Genomic DNA, 19,812 nt, shown 5'->3' on the forward strand with positions numbered 1-19,812 from the left:
TTTTTTTGGGGGGGGTATTTTCTAAAAACAGCATTGTTGGTTAAGGGATTGTAAGTAAAGCATTTCACTCTAAGGTAATACTTGTTGTATTCAGCATTTCACTGTAAGGTCTACACTTGTTGTATACGGCCCATGTGACATAAGATTTGATTTGATTAGGAGGGTAAAGATGCCAACAATATCTTTTCGTAGAGCTATGGCTGACAAGTGGACCCGGTAAGACATAGCAGCGTAGATGGATCTGTGTATTGATCTGTAGATGGATCTGTGTATTGATCTGTAGATGGATCTGTAGATGGATTTGTGTATTGATCTGTAGATGGATCTGTGTATTGATCTGTAGATGGATCTGTGTATTGATCTCTACAGATGTCATCTGAACCATCTACATCACAATAAGGTTCATTGTGTAACAACGGGGGGTTTTGGGGACGGGGATGATCTGCTCTGTGTTGTTTAAAAAGGCTAGAATCACACTGTCACTCTTATCTAGTCACATTTTGTGCAGAGACATTTGGGAGGAGGTGCTTGGCAAATTGAACGGGGTGATTATGTGACGACAGTGAGCCAAAAGTAAGGCCATGTTTAGTAAAGCTAAGAACATGGTCTGGCTCTGTAGACCCTCTGCACAGCATAAAGATATTTAGATCAATGCTAATTTCATCCCATTCCTCGAGTTTAAGTTGTTCATGTGTATGTTCCTGTATGTTTGTGTTTGTGTATATGGAGAAACTGCTGCATCAGATTTTGGTGTTGGGAGGCAGACAGACAGACAGGCAGGCAGGGAGGTCTCCCAATAGTTGCTTGATAGTGGAGGAGAGTGGTCTTTAGAGAGGTCCAACAGTTGGGGGCTCGGTCCATCATGGTCTTTACTGTCAATCTAGAGAGGTCCATCATGGTCTTTACTGTCAATCTAGAGAGGTCCATCATGGTCTTTACTGTCAATCTAGAGAGGTCCAACAGCTGGGGTCCCGGTCCATCAGGGCCTTTACTGGTAATCTAGAGAGGTCCAACAGCTGGGGTCCCGGTCCATCAGGGCCTTTACTGTTAATCTTAAAAGGTATTCCAACAGATAAATCTGAAAAAAATATAATTGTTACCATGTGGGGCAAAACTAAATGAAACCGCTTCTTTTAAATTCTGTGGTAATGAACTTGGTGTAGAACAGTTTGTTTGGGTCGTTACCTGGGTTTCTCACAGGGTTTCTGAGTTGGAGGAGGTTTCCGGAGCTCCTGCGTGGTCTCCAGGATCACCCAATGCAAGGGGGAGGGAAAAAAATAAGGAATGTGGAGGTTAAGTGTAACGATAAAAAGACAACTATTCATTGACAGCATAGGAATCTTCTCATTCTGAGGTCTGGTGTATAGGAATCTTCTCATTCTGAGGTATGGTGCCCCGCCCCCCTTTCGGAAAAGCTGACCACGACTCCATTTTGTTGATCCCTGCCTACAGACAGAAACTAAAACAAGAGGCTCCCACGCTGAGGTCTGTCCAACGCTGGTCTGACCAAGCTGACTCCACACTCCAAGACTGCTTCCATCACGTGGACTGGGAGATGTTTCGTATTGCGTCAGATAACAATATTGACGAATACGCTGATTCGGTGTGCGAGTTCATTAGAACGTGCGTTGAAGATGTCGTTCCCATAGCAACGATTAAAACATTCCCTAACCAGAAACCGTGGATTGATGGCAGCATTCGCGTGAAACTGAAAGCGCGAACCACTGCTTTTAATCAGGGCAAGGTGTCTGGTAACATGACCGAATACAAACAGTGCAGCTATTCCCTCCGCAAGGCTATCAAACAAGCTAAGCATCAGTACAGAGACAAAGTAGAATCTCAATTCAAAGGCTCAGACACAAGAGGCATGTGGCAGGGTCTACAGTCAATCACGGACTACAGGAAGAAATCCAGCCCAGTCACAGACCAGGATGTCTTGCTCCCAGGCAGACTAAATAACTTTTTGCCCGCTTTGAGGACAATACAGTGCCACTGACACGGCCTGCAACGAAAACATGCGGTCTCTCCTTCACTGCAGCCGAGGTGAGTAAGACATTTAAACGTGTTAACCCTCGCAAGGCTGCAGGCCCAGACGGCATCCCCAGCCGCGCCCTCAGAGCATGCACAGACCAGCTGGCCGGTGTGTTTACGGACATATTCAATCAATCCCTATACCAGTCTGCTGTTCCCACATGCTTCAAGAGGGCCACCATTGTTCCTGTTCCCAAGAAAGCTAAGGTAACTGAGCTAAACGACTACCGCCCGTAGCACTCACTTCCGTCATCATGAAGTGCTTTGAGAGACTAGTCAAGGACCATATCACCTCCACCCTACCTGACACCCTAGACCCACTCCAATTTGCTTACCGCCCAAATAGGTCCACAGACGATGCAATCTCAACCACACTGCACACTGCCCTAACCCATCTGGACAAGAGGAATACCTATGTGAGAATGCTGTTCATCGACTACAGCTCGGCATTCAACACCATAGTACCCTCCAAGCTCGTCATCAAGCTCGAGACCCTGGGTCCCGACCCCGCCCTGTGCAACTGGGTACTGGACTTCCTGACGGGCCGCCCCCAGGTGGTGAGGGTAGGCAACAACATCTCCTCCCCGCTGATCCTCAACACTGGGGCCCCACAAGGGTGCGTTCTGAGCCCTCTCCTGTACTCCCTGTTCACCTACGACTGCGTGGCCACGCACGCCTCCAACTCAATCATCAAGTTTGCGGACGACACAACAGTGGTAGGCTTGATTACCAACAACGACGAGACAGCCTACAGGGAGGAGGTGAGGGCCCTCGGAGTGTGGTGTCAGGAAAATAACCTCACACTCAACGTCAACAAAACTAAGGAGATGATTGTGGACTTCAGGAAACAGCAGAGGGAACACCCCCTATCCACATCGATGGAACAGTAGTGGAGAGGGTAGCAAGTTTTAAGTTCCTCGGCATACACATCACAGACAAACTGAATTGGTCCACTCACACAGACAGCATCGTGAAGAAGGCGCAGCAGCGCCTCTTCAACCTCAGGAGGCTGAAGAAATTCGGCTTGTCACCAAAAGCACTCACAAACTTCTACAGATGCACAATCGAGAGCATCCTGGCGGGCTGTATCACAGCCTGGTACGGCAACTGCTCCGCCCTCAACCGTAAGGCTCTCCAGAGGGTAGTGAGGTCTGCACAACGCATCCCGATGTTACAGGAAGGCCATAAAGATCATCAAGGACATCAACCACCCGAGCCACTGCCTGTTCACCCCGCTATCATCCAGAAGGCGAGGTCAGTACAGGTGCATCAAAGCTGGGACCGAGAGACTGAAAAACAGCTTCTATCTCAAGGCCATCAGACTGTTAAACAGCCACCACTAACATTGAGTGGCTGCTGCCAACACACTGACACTGACACTGACTCAACTCCAGCCACTTTAATAATGGGAATTGATGGGAAATAATGTAAATATATCACTAGCCACTTTAAACAATGCTACCTTATATAATGTTACTTACCCTACATTATTCATCTCATATGCATACGTATATACTGTACTCTATATCATCGACTGCATCCTTATGTAATACATGTATCACTAGCCACTTTAACTATGCCACTTTGTTTACATACTCATCTCATATGTATATACTGTACTCGATACCATCTACTGTATCTTGCCTATGCTGCTCTGTACCATCACTCATTCATATATCCTTATGTACATATTCTTTATCCCCTTACACTGTGTATAAGACAGTAGTTTTGGAATTGTTAGTTAGATTACTTGCTGGTTATTACTGCATTGTCGGAACTAGAAGCACAAGCATTTCGCTACACTCGCATTAACATCTGCTAACCATGTGTATGTAACAAATAAAATTTGATTTGATTTGATTTATAGGAATCTTCTCATTCTGAGGTCTGGTGTATAGGAGTCTTCTCATTCTGAGGTCTGGTGTATAGGAGTCTTCTCATTCTGAGGTCTGGTGCATAGGAATCTTCTCATTCTGAGGTCTGGTGTATAGGAGTCTTCTCATTCTGAGGTCTGGTGTATAGGAATCTTCTCATTCTGAGGTCTGGTGTATAGGAATCTTCTCATTCTGAGGTCTGGTGTATAGGAATCTTCTCATTCTGAGGTCTGGTGTATATGAATCTTCTCATTCTGAGGTCTGGTGTATAGGAATCTTCTCATTCTGAGGTCTGGTGTATAGGAATCTTCTCATTCTGAGGTCTGGTGTATAGGAATCTTCTCATTCTGAGGTCTGGTGTATAGGAATCTTCTCATTCTGAGGTCTGGTGCATAGGAATCCTCTCATTCTGAGGTCTGGTGTATAGGAGTCTTCTCATTCTGAGGTCTGGTGCATCGACTGCATCCTTATGTAATACATGTATCACTAGCCACTTTAACTATGCCACTTTGTTTACATACTCATCTCATATGTATATACTGTACTCGATACCATCTACTGTATCTTGCCTATGCTGCTCTGTACCATCACTCATTCATATATCCTTATGTACATATTCTTTATCCCCTTACACTGTGTATAAGACAGTAGTTTTGGAATTGTTAATTAGATTACTTGTTAGTTATTACTGCACTGTCAGAACTAGAAGCACAAGCATTTCGCTACACTCGCATTAACATCTGCTAACCATGTGTATGTAACAAATAAAATTTGATTTGATTTGATTTATAGGAATCTTCTCATTCTGAGGTCTGGTGTATAGGAGTCTTCTCATTCTGAGGTCTGGTGTATAGGAGTCTTCTCATTCTGAGGTCTGGTGCATAGGAATCTTCTCATTCTGAGGTCTGGTGTATAGGAGTCTTCTCATTCTGAGGTCTGGTGTATAGGAATCTTCTCATTCTGAGGTCTGGTGCATAGGAATCCTCTCATTCTGAGGTCTGGTGTATAGGAATCCTCTCATTCTGAGGTCTGGTGTATAGGAATCCTCTCATTCTGAGGTCTGGTGCATAGGAATCCTCTCATTCTGAGGTCTGGTGTATAGGAATCTTCTCATTCTGAGGTCTGGTGTATAGGAATCTTCTCATTCTGAGGTCTGGTGCATAGGAATCTTCTCATTCTGAGGTCTGGTGTAGTTCTACGTGTTGTTCCTGCCTTCAGTTGTTTTTACCTCGGCCTCTTCTCACTTGTGATTGCACAAGTTCCTTGGTTGTTGGTGGAGAAATAATTGTGCTGCTGTCCTGCTCTGTAGTGTGTGTTTGTGTTTGTGAACAGAGCCCCAGGACCAGCTTGCTTAGGGGACTCTTCTCCAGGTTCATCTCTCTGTAGGTGATGGCTAGGGGATAGGAGTCCGAGTCTTCTAGGTACTTCTCCTTAGCGTCCAGCCACAAGATTCCAACCGCTTCCTCAAAATCTTGCTTTTGAGGTCCAGAATGTATTCATGTGTATTCTTAGTAGTCTTTAGTGATTAGACACTCCAAAGTTCAGTATTTTTTTACACAGTCTTCTGTAGCTATAAACCAACATAATTTGAGAGTATTCATTGCGTTTATTTAAAAAAAAAAAGTACTTTCAAGGACCATTAGTAAGGTCAAAGATCTTGTAATCTGAGTACATCAGAACAAATCAGGTTGTTGTTGTGGATCACTTCCCTCATTGGTTTAGAGAAAGGAAATATACACTGAGAAGTTCCTGTTTATATTCAATCACTCACGGTTTCTTGAATCCCACGTCCTTGCCTACTTCTCAATCGTACGGTAGAAAAAAATGCCAGGGTCACACTCCTCTGACCCTCTTCTCCAATAGGTTTTGAGAAGGAGGCAAGGAGAGAGGATGTCAGCAATTCAGGAAATGAATTTAGAAAGATCCTGTGTTTGGCCAATGTGTGAGTGTGAACAGGTGTGTTGGAGCAGACTTGAAAAGTTCTGTTGTTCAAAACTTCCTTCTCTAACCTATCGACTTCCAATAGAGTGGGGGCTTACACTATACTATCTATATCTATACTATCTATGTCTATTCTATCTCTACTCTCTATATCTACACTATCTATATATATACTATCTATACTATCTATATCTATACTATCTATATCTATACTATATATATCTATACTATCAAATCTATACTATCTGTATCTATACTATCTATATCTACCTATATCTATACTATCAAATATATACTATCTATATCTATACTATCTATATCCACACTATCTATATCTATACTATCTGTATCTATACTATCTATACTATCTATATCTATACTATCAAATCTATACTATCTATATCTATACTATCAAATCTATACTATCTATACTATCTATATCCACACTATCTATACTATCTATATCCACACTATATATATCTATACTATCTATATCTATACTATCTATGTCTACACTATCTATATCTATACTATCTATATCTATATCCACACTATCTATATCTATACTATCTATATCGATGCTATCTATATCTATACTATCAAATCTATACTATCTATATCTATATCCACACTATCTATATCTATACTATCTATATCCACACTATATATATCTATACTATCTATATCTATACTATCTATGTCTACACTATCTATATCTATACTATCTAAATCTATACTATCTATATCTATACTATCAAATCTATACTATCTATATCTATGCTATCTATATCTATACTATCAAATCTATACTATCTATATCTATATCCATACTATCTATATCCACACTATATATATCTATACTATCTATGTCTACACTATCTATATCTATACTATCTATATATCCACACTATCTATATCTATACTATCTATATCTATACTATCAAATCTATACTATCTATATCTATACTATCAAATCTATACTATCTATATCTATACTATCAAATCTATACTATCTATATCTATATCTATATTCACACTATCTATATCTATACTATCTATACTATCTATATCCACACTATATATATATCTATACTATCTATATCTATATCCACACTATCTATATCTATACTATCTATATCGATGCTATCTATATCTATACTATCAAATCTATACTATCTATATCTATATCCACACTATCTATATCTATACTATCTATATCCACACTATATATATCTATACTATCTATATCTATACTATCTATGTCTACACTATCTATATCTATACTATCTATATCTATATCCACACTATCTAAATCTATACTATCTATATCTATACTATCAAATCTATACTATCTATATCTATGCTATCTATATCTATACTATCAAATCTATACTATCTATATCTATATCCACACTATATATATCTATACTATCTATATCTATACTATCTATGTCTACACTATCTATATCTATACTATCTATATATCCACACTATCTATATCTATACTATCTATATCTATACTATCTATATCTATACTATCAAATCTATACTATCTATATCTATGCTATCTATATCTATATCCACACTATCTATATCTATACTATCCACACTATCTATATCTATACTATCTATATCTATATCCACACTATCTATATCTATACTATCTATATCTATACTATCTATATCTATACTATCTATATCCACACTATCTATATCTATACTATCTATATCTATACTATCTATGTCTACACTATCTATATCTATACTATCTATATCTATACTATCTATATCTACACTATCTATATCTACACTATATATATCTACACTATATATATCTACAGTGCCTTCAGAAAGTATTCACACCCCTTGACTTTCCCCCCATTTTTTTTTTGTGTTACAGTCTGAATTCAAAATGGAATAAATTGAGTTTTTATGTCACTGGCCTACCCCCAATATCCCATCATGACAAAGCGAAAACAGGTGTTTAGAATTGTTTGCAAATGTATTAAATATAGAAAACCAGAAATGCCTTATTTACATAAGTATTCAGACCCTTTGCTATGAGACTCAAAATTGAGATCAGGTGCATCCTGTTTCCATTGATCATCCCTGAGATGTTTCTACAACTTGATTGGAGTCCACCTGTGATAAATTCAATTGATTTGGACATGATTTGGAAAGGCACACACCTGTCTATATAAGGTCCCACAGTTGACAGACAAGTCGTAATGAGCATCATGAAATCAAGTCATAATGAGCATCATGAAATCAACTAAATTGTAATCCTCATTTGGTTGTCTGCTGTCTGCTGTCTGCATGTCAAACAAACCCCCTAAAGCAGGGTTTCCTCTGTGACCAATAGACCAATAGTTGTCTAAATTTTTCTGGTGGTCTCTGAGGACAGTACTGGAGTAATATATAATGGACCAATATCTGTAACCAATTACTAAATAGGGGGAAGGATTCTAAATGCTAAATAGGGGGAAGGATTCTAATTGCTAAATAGGGGGAAGAATTCTAAATGCTAAATAGGGGGAAGGATTCTAAATGCTAAATAGGGGGAAGGATTCTAATTGCTAAATAGGGGGAAGGATTCTAAATGCTAAATAGGGGGAAGGATTCTAAATGCTAAATAGGGGCAAGGATTCTAAATGCTAAATAGGGGCAAGGATTCTAAATGCTAAATAGGGGGAAGGATTCTAAATGCTAAATAGGGGGAAGGATTCTAAACTCTAAATAGGGGGAATGATTCTAAATGCTAAATAGGGGGAAGGATTCTAATTGATAAATAGGGGGAAGGATTCTAAATGCTAAATAGGGGCAAGGATTCTAAATGCTAAATAGGGGCAAGGATTCTAATTGCTAAATAGGGGGAAGGATTCTAAATGCTAAATAGGGGCAAGGATTCTAAATGCTAAATAGGGGCAAGGATTCTAAATGCTAAATAGGGGGAAGGATTCTAAATGCTAAATAGGGGCAAGGATTCTAAATGCTAAATAGGGGCAAGGATTCTAAATGCTAAATAGGGGCAAGGATTCTAAATGCTAAATAGGGGCAAGGATTCTAAATGCTAAATAGGGGAAGGATTCTAATTGCTAAATAGGGGGAAGGATTCTAAATGCTAAATAGGGGGAAGGATTCTAAATGCTAAATAGGGGGAAGGATTCTAATTGCTAAATAGGGGGAAGGATTCTAATTGTAAATGTAAATTCTCTCTTTCTCTCTCTCTCTCTCAGAGGACCTGAGCCATAGGACCGTGCCCCAGGACTATCTGACATGATGACTCCTTGCTGTCCCCAGTCCACCTGGCCATGCTGCTGCTCCAGTTTCAACTGACCTGAGCCCTAGGACCATGCCCCAGGACTATCTGACATGATGACTCCTTGCTGTCCCCAGTCCACCTGGCCATGCTGCTGCTCCAGTTTCAACTGACCTGAGCCCTAGGACCATGCCCCAGGACTATCTGACATGATGACTCCTTGCTGTCCCCAGTCCACCTGACCGTGCTGCTGCTCCAGTTTCAACTGTTCTGCCTTATTATTATACGACCATGCTGGTCATTTATGAACATTTGAACATCTTGGTCATGTTCTGTTATAATCTCCACCCGGCACAGCCAGAGGAGGACTGGCCACCCCACATATGCTCTCTCTAATTATCTCTTTCTTTCTCTCTCTCGGAGGACCTGAGCCATAGGACCATGCCCCAGGACTACCGGACATGATGACTCCTTGCTGTCCCCAGTCCACCTGACCGTGCTGCTGCTCCAGTTTCAACTGACCTGAGCCCTAGGACCATGCCCCAGGACTATCTGACATGATGACTCCTTGCTGTCCGCAGTCCACCTGACCGTGCTGCTGCTCCAGTTTCAACTGTTCTGCCTTATTATTATACGACCATGCTGGTCATTTATGAACATTTGAACATCTTGGTCATGTTCTGTTATAATCTCCACCCGGCACAGCCAGAAGAGGACTGGCCACCCCACATAGCCTGGTTCCTCTCTAGGTTTCTTCCTAGGTTTTGGCCTTTCTAGGGAGTTTTTCCTAGCCACCGTGCTTCTACACCTGCATTGCTTGCTGTTTGGGGTTTTAGGCTGGGTTTCTGTACAGCACTTTGAGATATCAGCTGATGTACGAAGGGCTATATAAATACATTTGATTTGAATAGGGGGAAGGATTCTAATTGTAAATAGGGGGAAGGATTCTAAATGCTAAATAGGGGGAAGGATTCTAAATGCTAAATAGGGGGAAGGATTCTAAATGCTAAATAGGGGGAAGGATTCTTGAGAAAATACGTAACCCTCCTGAAGTTGAGGTATTTACGAAGCTTCTTCCGGCACCGTGTGTTGAGGACGATGTCTGTGTCAGGCACCGTGTGTTGAGGACGATGTCTGTGAGAGCCCTTTGTGATCCATTCCTTGGTGTGTTTGTCCCCCAGGAAGATCACAATGTCCCAGTTGTCCATGTGTGTTCATTCCCCACATGGTGAGTAACACCCCTCCACAGGTCCTGACACATACAATCGCAATGCATGCATTCCCCACTTTGCCTATTGCAGAAAGTATTTCAGCAACTCAGGGATGAGTGCTAGCTCACAGCTAAGCATAATACAAGAGTAATAAATAAGACAAGATAAATATGACTGATAATAAATAAATAAACTCCTCGTACAGCACCACCACAAGTGGTTGACAACCTCCTTCATCCACAGAATGACTTCTGCCTTTAATCTGTGGTTGAAAACCTCCTTAGTCCACAGAATGACTTCTGCCTTTAATCTGTGGTTGAAAACCTCCTTTAGTCCACAGAATGACTTCTGCCTTTAATCTGTGGTTGAAAACCTCCTTAGTCCACAGAATGACTTCTGCCTTTAATCTGTGGTTGAAAACCTCCTTAGTCCACAGAATGACTTCTGCCTTTAATCTGTGGTTGAAAACCTCATTTAGTCCACAGAATGACTTCTGCCTTTAATCTGTGGTTGACAATCTCCTTCATCCACAGAATGACTTCTGCCTTTAATCTGTGGTGGAAAACCTCCTTAGTCCACAGAATGACTTCTGCCTTTAATCTGTGGTTGAAAACCTCCTTAGTCCAGAGGACAATTTATGCATGGACCTTAATCTGTGGTTGACAACCTCCTTCGTCCAGAGGACAAGTTAAGCATGGACCTTAATCTGTGGTTGACAAACTCCTTCGTCCAGAGGACAAGTTATGCATGGACCTTAATCTGTGGGTGACAACCTCCTTCGTCCAGAGGACAAGTTATGCATGGACCTTAATCTGTGGGTGACAACCTCCTTCGTCCAGAGGACAAATTATGCATGGACCTTAATCTGTGGTTGACAACCTCCTTCGTCCAGAGGACAAGTTATGCATGGACCTTAATCTGTGGGTGACAACCTCCTTCCTCCAGAGGACAAGTTATGCATGGACCTTAATCTGTGGGTGACAACCTCCTTCGTCCAGAGGATGAACCTGGATGTTAAAAAAAGACTATTACCAAATTACAGCTTTTTTTTGAACAAATACATTTGCGTAAGCATACGTACTATAGTAGATACCAACCGATGTCTAAATAACATAGCAAGTTCAAAGATGTGACATCCTTCATTGCATGTAGAGAAATAAAACAAACCCATATTAGAATTGGATTAATTTACCCATTCAATGATGCTTGCTGTGCCTCTCAAACTGATTTGGACCTCAAAGGGTGGAAGGACATGGGTATCTTTACATGTGTGTCTGTGGATGAAGGCGTGTCTGTGGATGGAGAAGTGTCTGTGGATGAAGGCGTGTCTGTGGATGAAGGCGTGTCTATGGATGGAGGCGTGTCTATGGATGAAGGCGTGTCTGTGGATGAAGGCGTGTCTGTGGATGAAGGTGTGTCTGTGGATGGAGGCGTTTCTGTGGATGGAGGCGTGTCTGTGGATGGAGGCGTGTCTGTGGATGGAGGCGTGTCTGTGGATGAAGGTGTGTCTGTGGATGGAGGCGTTTCTGTGGATGGAGGTGTGTCTGTGGATGGAGGCGTGTCTGTGGATGGAGGCGTGTCTGTGGATGAAGGCGTGTCTGTGGATGGATGCGTGTCTGTGGATGAAGGCGTGTCTGTGGATGAAGGCGTGTCTGTGGATGGAGGCGTGTCTGTGGATGGAGGCGTGTCTGTGGATGGATGCGTGTCTGTGGATGAAGGCGTGTCTGTGGATGAAGGCGTGTCTGTGGATGAAGGCGTGTCTGTGGATGGAGAGTCTTCTAAAAGGATGGAGTCATGCACTGTCTCTTCCACAGTGACGACCGGTAGTCTGTCAGTGTGCAGCTGTGGATGGAGAGATCCATCTGTTCTGTTTAAACACAGAAAATAATGTGGATAATAAATCATTTGCCCCAAAACGGTACAGCTGAAGCATAAGATGCACATTTCAAAATGGAAACATGGCTAAAGGCATGGAATGATAAACATACCGCACACAAAGGGAAGGAATATATTCTTTGTCCAAGCTGCTGTCCCCAGAATCTTCAGACTCCTCTTCATCAGTATCTTCACATTCACCTGTGATTCCTATGAGGGACTCCAGGCCATCATCCCAATCGATGTTGTTGTAACAGTATAGCTTCCGTCCCTCTCCTCGCCCCTACCTGGGCTCGAACCAGGGACCCTCTGCACACATCAACAACAGCCACTCACAAAGCATCGTTACCCATCGTGCAACAAAAGACGCAGCCCTTGCAGAGCAAAGAGGGAACCACTACTTCAAGGTCTCAGAGCGAGTGACGTCAGCGATTGAAACGCTATTAGCGCGCACCGCCGCTAAGTAGCCAGCCATTTCACATCGGTTACACCAACACAAATAAGACAGAATAGTAATATAATGGTCATTTTGTAAATATAAACAACAAAAGTAAGCACGCTAGCACATCACAAACACGAATAAAAATAGTCCACACTTTTCATTAGGTCATTGACCTCATCCTCCTTTCCTTCAATGGTCTCTTCGGAGATGCTCATATTCATCAGGCTAAATAGAAGTGATAGAACATAACACAAAAAGTACATTTACTGAATGTGATCCGTACAACATTGGCAATACACATACAGTGCCTTGCGAAAGTATTCGGCCCCCTTGAACTTTGCGACCTTTTGCCACATTTCAGGCTTCAAACATAAAGATATAAAATGGTATTTTTTTGTGAAGAATCAACAACAAGTGGGACACAATCATGAAGTGGAACGACATTTATTGGATATTTCAAACTTTTGTAACAAATCAAAAACGGAAAAATTGGGCGTGCAAATTTATTCAGCCCCTTTACTTTCAGTGCAGCAAACTCTCTCCAGAAGTTCAGTGAGGATCTCTGAATGATCCAATGTTGACCTAAATGACTAATGAGGATAAATACAATCCACCTGTGTGTAATCAAGTCTCCGTATAAATGCACCTGCACTGTGATAGTCTCAGAGGTCCGTTAAAAGCACAGAGAGCATCATGAAGAACAAGGAACACACCAGGCAGGTCCGAGATACTGTTGTGAAGAAGTTTAAAGCCGAATTTGGATACAAAAAGATTTCCCAAGCTTTAAACATCCCAAGGAGCACTGTGCAAGCGATAATATTGAAATGGAAGGAGTATCAGACCACTGCAAATCTACCAAGACCTGGCCGTCCCTCTAAACTTTCAGCTCATACAAGGAGAAGACTGATCAGAGATGCAGCCAAGAGGCCCATGATCACTCTGGATGAACTGCAGAGATCTACAGCTGAGATGGGAGACTCTGTCCATAGGACAACAATCAGTCGTATATTGCACAAATCTGGCCTTTATGGAAGAGTGGCAAGAAGAAAGCCATTTCTTAAAGATATCCATAAAAAGTGTCATTTAAAGTTTGCCACAAGCCACCTGGGAGACACACCAAACATGTGGAAGAAGGTGCTCTGGTCAGATGAAACCAAAATTGAACTTTTTGGCAAGAATGCAAAACATTATGTTTGGTGTAAAAGCAACACAGCTCATCACCCTGAACCTACCATCCCCACTGTCAAACATGGTGGTGGCAGCATCATGGTTTGGGCCTGCTTTTCTTCAGCAGGGACAGGGAAGATGGTTAAAATTGATGGGAAGATGGATGGAGCCAAATACAGGACCATTCTGGAAGAAAACCTGATGGAGTCTGCAAAAGACCTGAGACTGGAACGGAGATTTGTCTTCCAACAAGACAATGATCCAAAACATAAAGCAAAATCTACAATGGAATGGTTCAAAACTAAACATATCCAGGTGTTAGAATGGCCAAGTCAAAGTCCAGACCTGAATCCAATCGAGAATCTGTGGAAAGAACTGAAAACTGCTGTTCACAAATGCTCTCCATCCAACCTCACTGAGCTCGAGCTGTTTTGCAAGGAGGAATGGGAAAAAATTTCAGTCTCTCGATGTGCAAAACGGATAGAGACATACCCCAAGCGACTTACAGCTGTAATCGCAGCAAAAGGTGGCGCTACAAAGTATTAACTTAAGGGGGCTGAATAATTTTGCACGCCCAATTTTTCAGTTTTTGATTTGTTACAAAAGTTTGAAATATCCAATAAATGTCGTTCCACTTCATGATTGTGTCCCACTTGTTGTTGATTCTTCACAAACAAATACCATTTTATATCTTTATGTTTGAAGCCTGAAATGTGGCAAAAGGTCGCAAAGTTCAAGGGGGCCGAATACTTTCGCAAGGCACTGTATATATATAACTGAAGTGATAGCAGAAGCAGTGTGTGCTTTATCTTATTGTTACCAGGCGACTGCAATAAGATAGCTCACATGGCAGGTGCCTTTATGAATTCATGAGGCAATGGCCAAAATAATATCATGATGACAATGAAAATGTCAAATGGATCATGATAATTCCTTTTATGTGAGAGGAAGAACATGCAATTCATTGTTGAAGTGCTCGAAGAGTGTTTTATCCCTGCACCAATTTCACTGAAGCCTCTCAGGCATCTGGCCAGCTCTCCTGGCTCCCTCCCGACAGTGGAGAGGCTGTGTCTAGGACCTAAAAAGGTCATTTGGGAGTCAGATTACCAGGCGCTCTGCAATAACACTGCTGACATGGATCCATTTTGCTCACGGGGACATGAATAGGTGGACTAATATCTAAACACACTGGTTCATCCAATCATTCTGTTCAAAATGAAACAATATGATACACGGTATGTGTGAATGTAACCCAAAACGGATTTTTGTTGTGGAAATTGTACTTACAAAAAATGTCTCAGTGTGTACTGACTTGAGGTACAGTGTGACAATGAGTGTGTTGTTGGGCTGGTATTCAACAGCCCGTAATACAAGGATCAATGTGATTCACTTTTCCACACCTTAAAGTGGTTATGATTATCTACAGGAAAAAAATCTGTGGAATATGAGAAACAGTTTGCAACGGGCCCTTTTATCTTGATGCAACTACTAGAGGTCATTGACCATTTTTTTCAGTACAGTTTCTAGTCCACCAAAGTGACATCTCAATTGAATTCACGTTTTTCCCGATTAAATTGCGCCGCTCGAGGATTCAATACAAGAGTCTTTGGTTGGCTTTTCTGTTGCCTTGCACAGCACATCCTGGGAAAGAATTGTCTCACTCCATTTTCACAACGCTTCCCCCCCATCCCATGTGATATCCTGACGCAGCGTCACGTTTTGCGTCGTTCTGACGCAGGGGGTTTCCATCATGGCGTCGATGCAGGTAGGATCTCTACAGACAGTCATCACCTTCTATTATCTTTTCATCTGATATTTCAACACATTTTAAAAAATAAATCAGTATTTGTATGTTTCTAAATAACACGGGTCTGTTTTAAGATGCGAGGTTTTTTTAAAATTATTTTGACGTTTTAACTGTTATTTTACAAGTTACCTCGGGTTTCAACGCCTGCATCTAGTTATGAACAGCTAGAAAGAACAGAGATGCTAACGACGTTAGCAAGCTAACGTTAGCTAGTTAGATACGACTTCCCCATCCCCCTGTTGGACTCTCAGTTTCACGTTTTAAATAGCTAGCTAGCTAGCAAACTGAACTAACAAACATAGTTACCGGTGGTTTATGAGGTCAGTGACATGGCGGCGAGCAACATAAACAGCTAGCTAGCATGCTAACGTTAGCTAGCTAAAGTTGTTCGCTATGTCAGGTGGCTGACTGGGTCAGCTTGTCTGAATTCATGAAGTGGATTAGCTAGCTTTGTGTTCTGAAACCCTATCTAGCTGACACCTTATCCAGGCAACTGGCTGTCGAAATTTTAGCTACCTGTTATGATTGTAAACACTTCTAAGCTAATAGCTGTGCAACGTTAGTTATATTACTGTTAGTTAATGCGAGTAGCAGACGCAAGGTTAAGGCGTCCGTATACACACACTATATATTCAAAAGTATATGGACACCCTTACAAATGAGTGGATTTGGCTATTTCAGCCACAAACATTGCTGACAGGTATGAAATCGAGCACACCGCCATGCAATCTCCATAGCCTAACATTGACAGTAGAATGGCCTTACTGAAGAGCTCAGTGACTTTCAACGTGGCACTGTCATAGGATGCCACCTTTCCAACAAGTCAGTTCATCAAATTTCTGCACTGCTAGAGCTGCCCCCAGTGTTGTTATTATTGTGAAGTGGAAACATTAAGGAGCAACAACGGCGCAGCCATGAAGTGGTAGGCCACACAAGCTCACAGAAAGGAACTGCCGAGTGCTGAAGCCCGTAGCGCGTAAAAATGGTCTGTCCTCGGTGGTAACACTCACTACCAAGTTCCAAACTACCTCTGGAAGCAATGTCGGCACAATAATTTCAGGATATGGGTTTCCTTGGCCGAGCAGCCGCACACATGCGCAATGCCAAGCATTGGCTGGAGTGGTGTAAAGCTCACCGCTATTGGAGCAGTGGAAACACTTTCTCTGAATCATGCTTCACCATCTGGCAGTCAGACGGACGAATCTGGGTTTGGCGGACGCCAAGAGAACGCTACTGCCCGACTTCATTGTGCCAACTGTAAAGTTTGGTGGAGGAGGAATAATGGTCTGGGGCTGTTTTTCATGATTCGGGCAGGTCCCTTAGTTCCAGTGAAGCAAAATCTTATCGCTACAGCATACAATGACATTCTAGACGATTCTGTGCTTCCAACTTTCAATCAAATGTATTTATAAAGTCCTTTTTACATCAGTCGATGTCACAAAGTGCTGAACAGAAACCCAGCCTAAAACCCCAAACGGCAAGCAATGCAGATGTAGAAGCACGGTGGCTAGGAAAAACTCCCTAGAAAAGCCAGAACCTAGTGTCATGACGTGGACCTTTCTGGTTTTAGATTGTGGTTTCCCCCTCTCTCATTTTCTCCTACACCCAGGTTCTGTTATCTCAGGTTGTAATTTCCTGGCAGAGACTCCCCCAGGCCATGCAGAAAGAGAGTGTGGAAAGAGAACAAGGGATTTCACTTGACCGAACTCCTAAATCCCCAAAATGGGAGAATTAAACTGTATGTCCACTTGTAAGAATGTGGGAAGGGTCCGTTGACACGTAGGAGACTGGTATGACGAGTGTGTTTCATTTGGTGACCTCATGGAAGACAGTTACGCGTTTCCTATCTCTGTGTACATTTCTCAATTATGGGATTTCCATCTAATTATTGTATAAATGAATGAGTAAAGATTAAAGTATTTGTGAAATTATGTAATGTGATTTTAACCTTTTTAGAATGAGAGAATTGTATTCCCTGTAAAGGTTAACTAGTCAGCGGCCACTCCCCTGTGAGCACAGACATGATCTGGCGTCATGGAACCACCCTTTTCTATTGTTACTGATAAAACCCCCTCCTGAGGAAATCCTCTTCAGACAAAGCAAACCCCCCAGTGGTTGAAATGGTTGAGTACCAAGAGTAGAAAACCACGTGGCGTATTGGCTACACATCTGGAAATGGTTAAGACTATCGATCCCTACAGAATAAGAGCAAATCTTAGATACTAATTACTAGTCTGCAGCTAGAAATGATGTAAACCTGCAATACGAATACTGACAACCGCCGAAAACATCTACTCTAAGAACAATGGACACCTGACGTATCCAATACAACAGACACAGTCAGGAGCTGCCGATTAGAGCAACCACCATGAGTAACCAGAGACTCTCTGATGAACTGATTCTCCCGCAGACGGACCGACGATTCCAACAGAGAAGACAACAATGACAAATGGGCGTAAATATATTGATCGCAATTATTCCCGAATGAGCGAGCGTTTATGTGCAAAGGATTAGCATTTCAATGGAAAAATGACCCGCTGTGTGTAGTGATCCATATAGCCTTTCCCGCTCATTTACCGGTCCACACCCCCTTTTCTTTCCATACCAAGCTGTCATTTTTTACATTTTATTTTTTAACCTTTATTTTACTAGGCAAGTCAGCTTAGAACAAATTCTTATTTTCAATGACGGCCTAGGAACAGTGGGTTAACTGCCTGTTCAGGGGCAGAACGACAGATTTTGTACCTTGTCAGCTCGGGGGTTTGAACTTGCAACCTTCCGGTTACTAGTCCAACGCTCTAACCACTAGGCTACCCTGCCGCCCCGTCATATCGGAAGACTAATTGATCAGATATTAAAGTATCTGAAGAGTTCTAGTCGGAAAACGATAACTTTGTAACCTGAACATTTTCCGTGGTGCCCCGACTGAAACCTAGAGAGGAACCAGGCTCTGAGGGGTGGCCATTATAACAGAACATGGCCAGGATGTTCAAACGTTCATAGATGACCAGCAGGGTCAAATAATAATCATAATCATCACAGTGGTTGTAGAGGTTGCAACAGGTCAGCACCTCAGGAGTAAATGTTAGCTGACTTTTCATTGCCGATCATTCAGAGTTTCGAGACAGTGAACAGGTCAGGGTTCCATAGCCGCAGGCAGAAAAGTTGAAACTGGAGCAGCAGCATGACCAGGTGGAATGGGGACAGCAAGGAGTCATCAGGCCAGGTAGTCCTGAGGCATGGTCCCAGGGCTCAGGTCCTCTAATTCTCTCTCTGAGGGAGCATACTTAAATTCACACAGGACACTGGTTAAGACCTGAGAAATACTGCAGATATAACAGACTGACCCTAGCACCCCGACACAAACTATTGCAGCGCAAATACTGGAGGCTGAGACAGGAGGGGTCGGAAGACACTGGCCCTGTCCGACGATACCACCGGACAGGGCCAAACAGGCAGGATATAACCCCACCCACTTTGCCAAGGCACAGCCCCCACACCACTAGAAGGATATCTTCAACTACCAACCTACTACCCTGAGACCAGGCTGAGTATAACAATGCAAGATGGCCTAGCAGTAGGATGTGTGTGTTTTGTCTTTGTCTTATCCCGTGTAAATAGCCAGGCTTTTACGTATATATATTAATCATACTTTCTATCTACGAACTAATTATACTTTCCAGCAACCCGCCTCACCCAATGTGGTACGGGTCTGCTATTTCTATTCCATATTACTGGAACTTCCATCAGGAGCTAGCCAGTTAACTAGCTACTAGCCTTTGTTAGCCACGGCTAGCGGTCTTCACGTTTGTCTCGGTCACCAGCCAGCCTTAACTCGGACAACACCTGCCAGTCTGCACAGGTGCGATATCAACCCAGAGCATATCGGACTGCTTCTCTCTACCACATCACCGGATGCCTGCCGCTCTGGATCATTACACCGGATCATCGCAGCTAGCTGGCTGCAAACGAGTGGCTAATGTTAGCTAACGCCTCTGTCCCGAAGCAAGCACCAGCTAGCCTCGAGCTAGACCCAGCTAATTCTAGGGCTACAATAACCCCTTTGACAATTGGCCTGGACCCTTTATTGTCGACACGGAGCCTCGCCGATCCATCACGACTGGTCTGCTGACGTGATCGCTCAATGTTGTCTCAACAGGCTATTCTGTTACAATGTCGCGCCAAAGAACCATCTACTAGCCCCG

At 42.5% G+C, this 19,812-nt stretch overlaps 1 protein-coding gene across 2 annotated transcripts in view; it reads left to right on the forward strand.

Moving 5' to 3' along the window:
* The first annotated feature begins 15,460 nt into the window (after positions 1–15,460).
* ube2wb (ubiquitin conjugating enzyme E2 Wb) overlaps positions 15,461–19,812 on the forward strand; it is a 31,140-nt gene continuing 26,788 nt past the window's right edge. For both annotated transcript variants that reach the window (XR_006079016.1, XM_024404969.2), the window contains exon 1: positions 15,461–15,565. Coding sequence is in view for 1 of the 2 variants with exons in the window: in XM_024404969.2 (XP_024260737.1) it covers positions 15,551–15,565 (15 nt within the window). In the remaining variant the exon portion in view is untranslated. The remainder of the gene's footprint in view (positions 15,566–19,812) is intronic.

The sequence above is a fragment of the Oncorhynchus tshawytscha genome, linkage group LG16 (assembly GCF_018296145.1).
Source record: "Oncorhynchus tshawytscha isolate Ot180627B linkage group LG16, Otsh_v2.0, whole genome shotgun sequence".
Classification (NCBI taxonomy): Eukaryota; Metazoa; Chordata; class Actinopteri; order Salmoniformes; family Salmonidae; genus Oncorhynchus; species Oncorhynchus tshawytscha.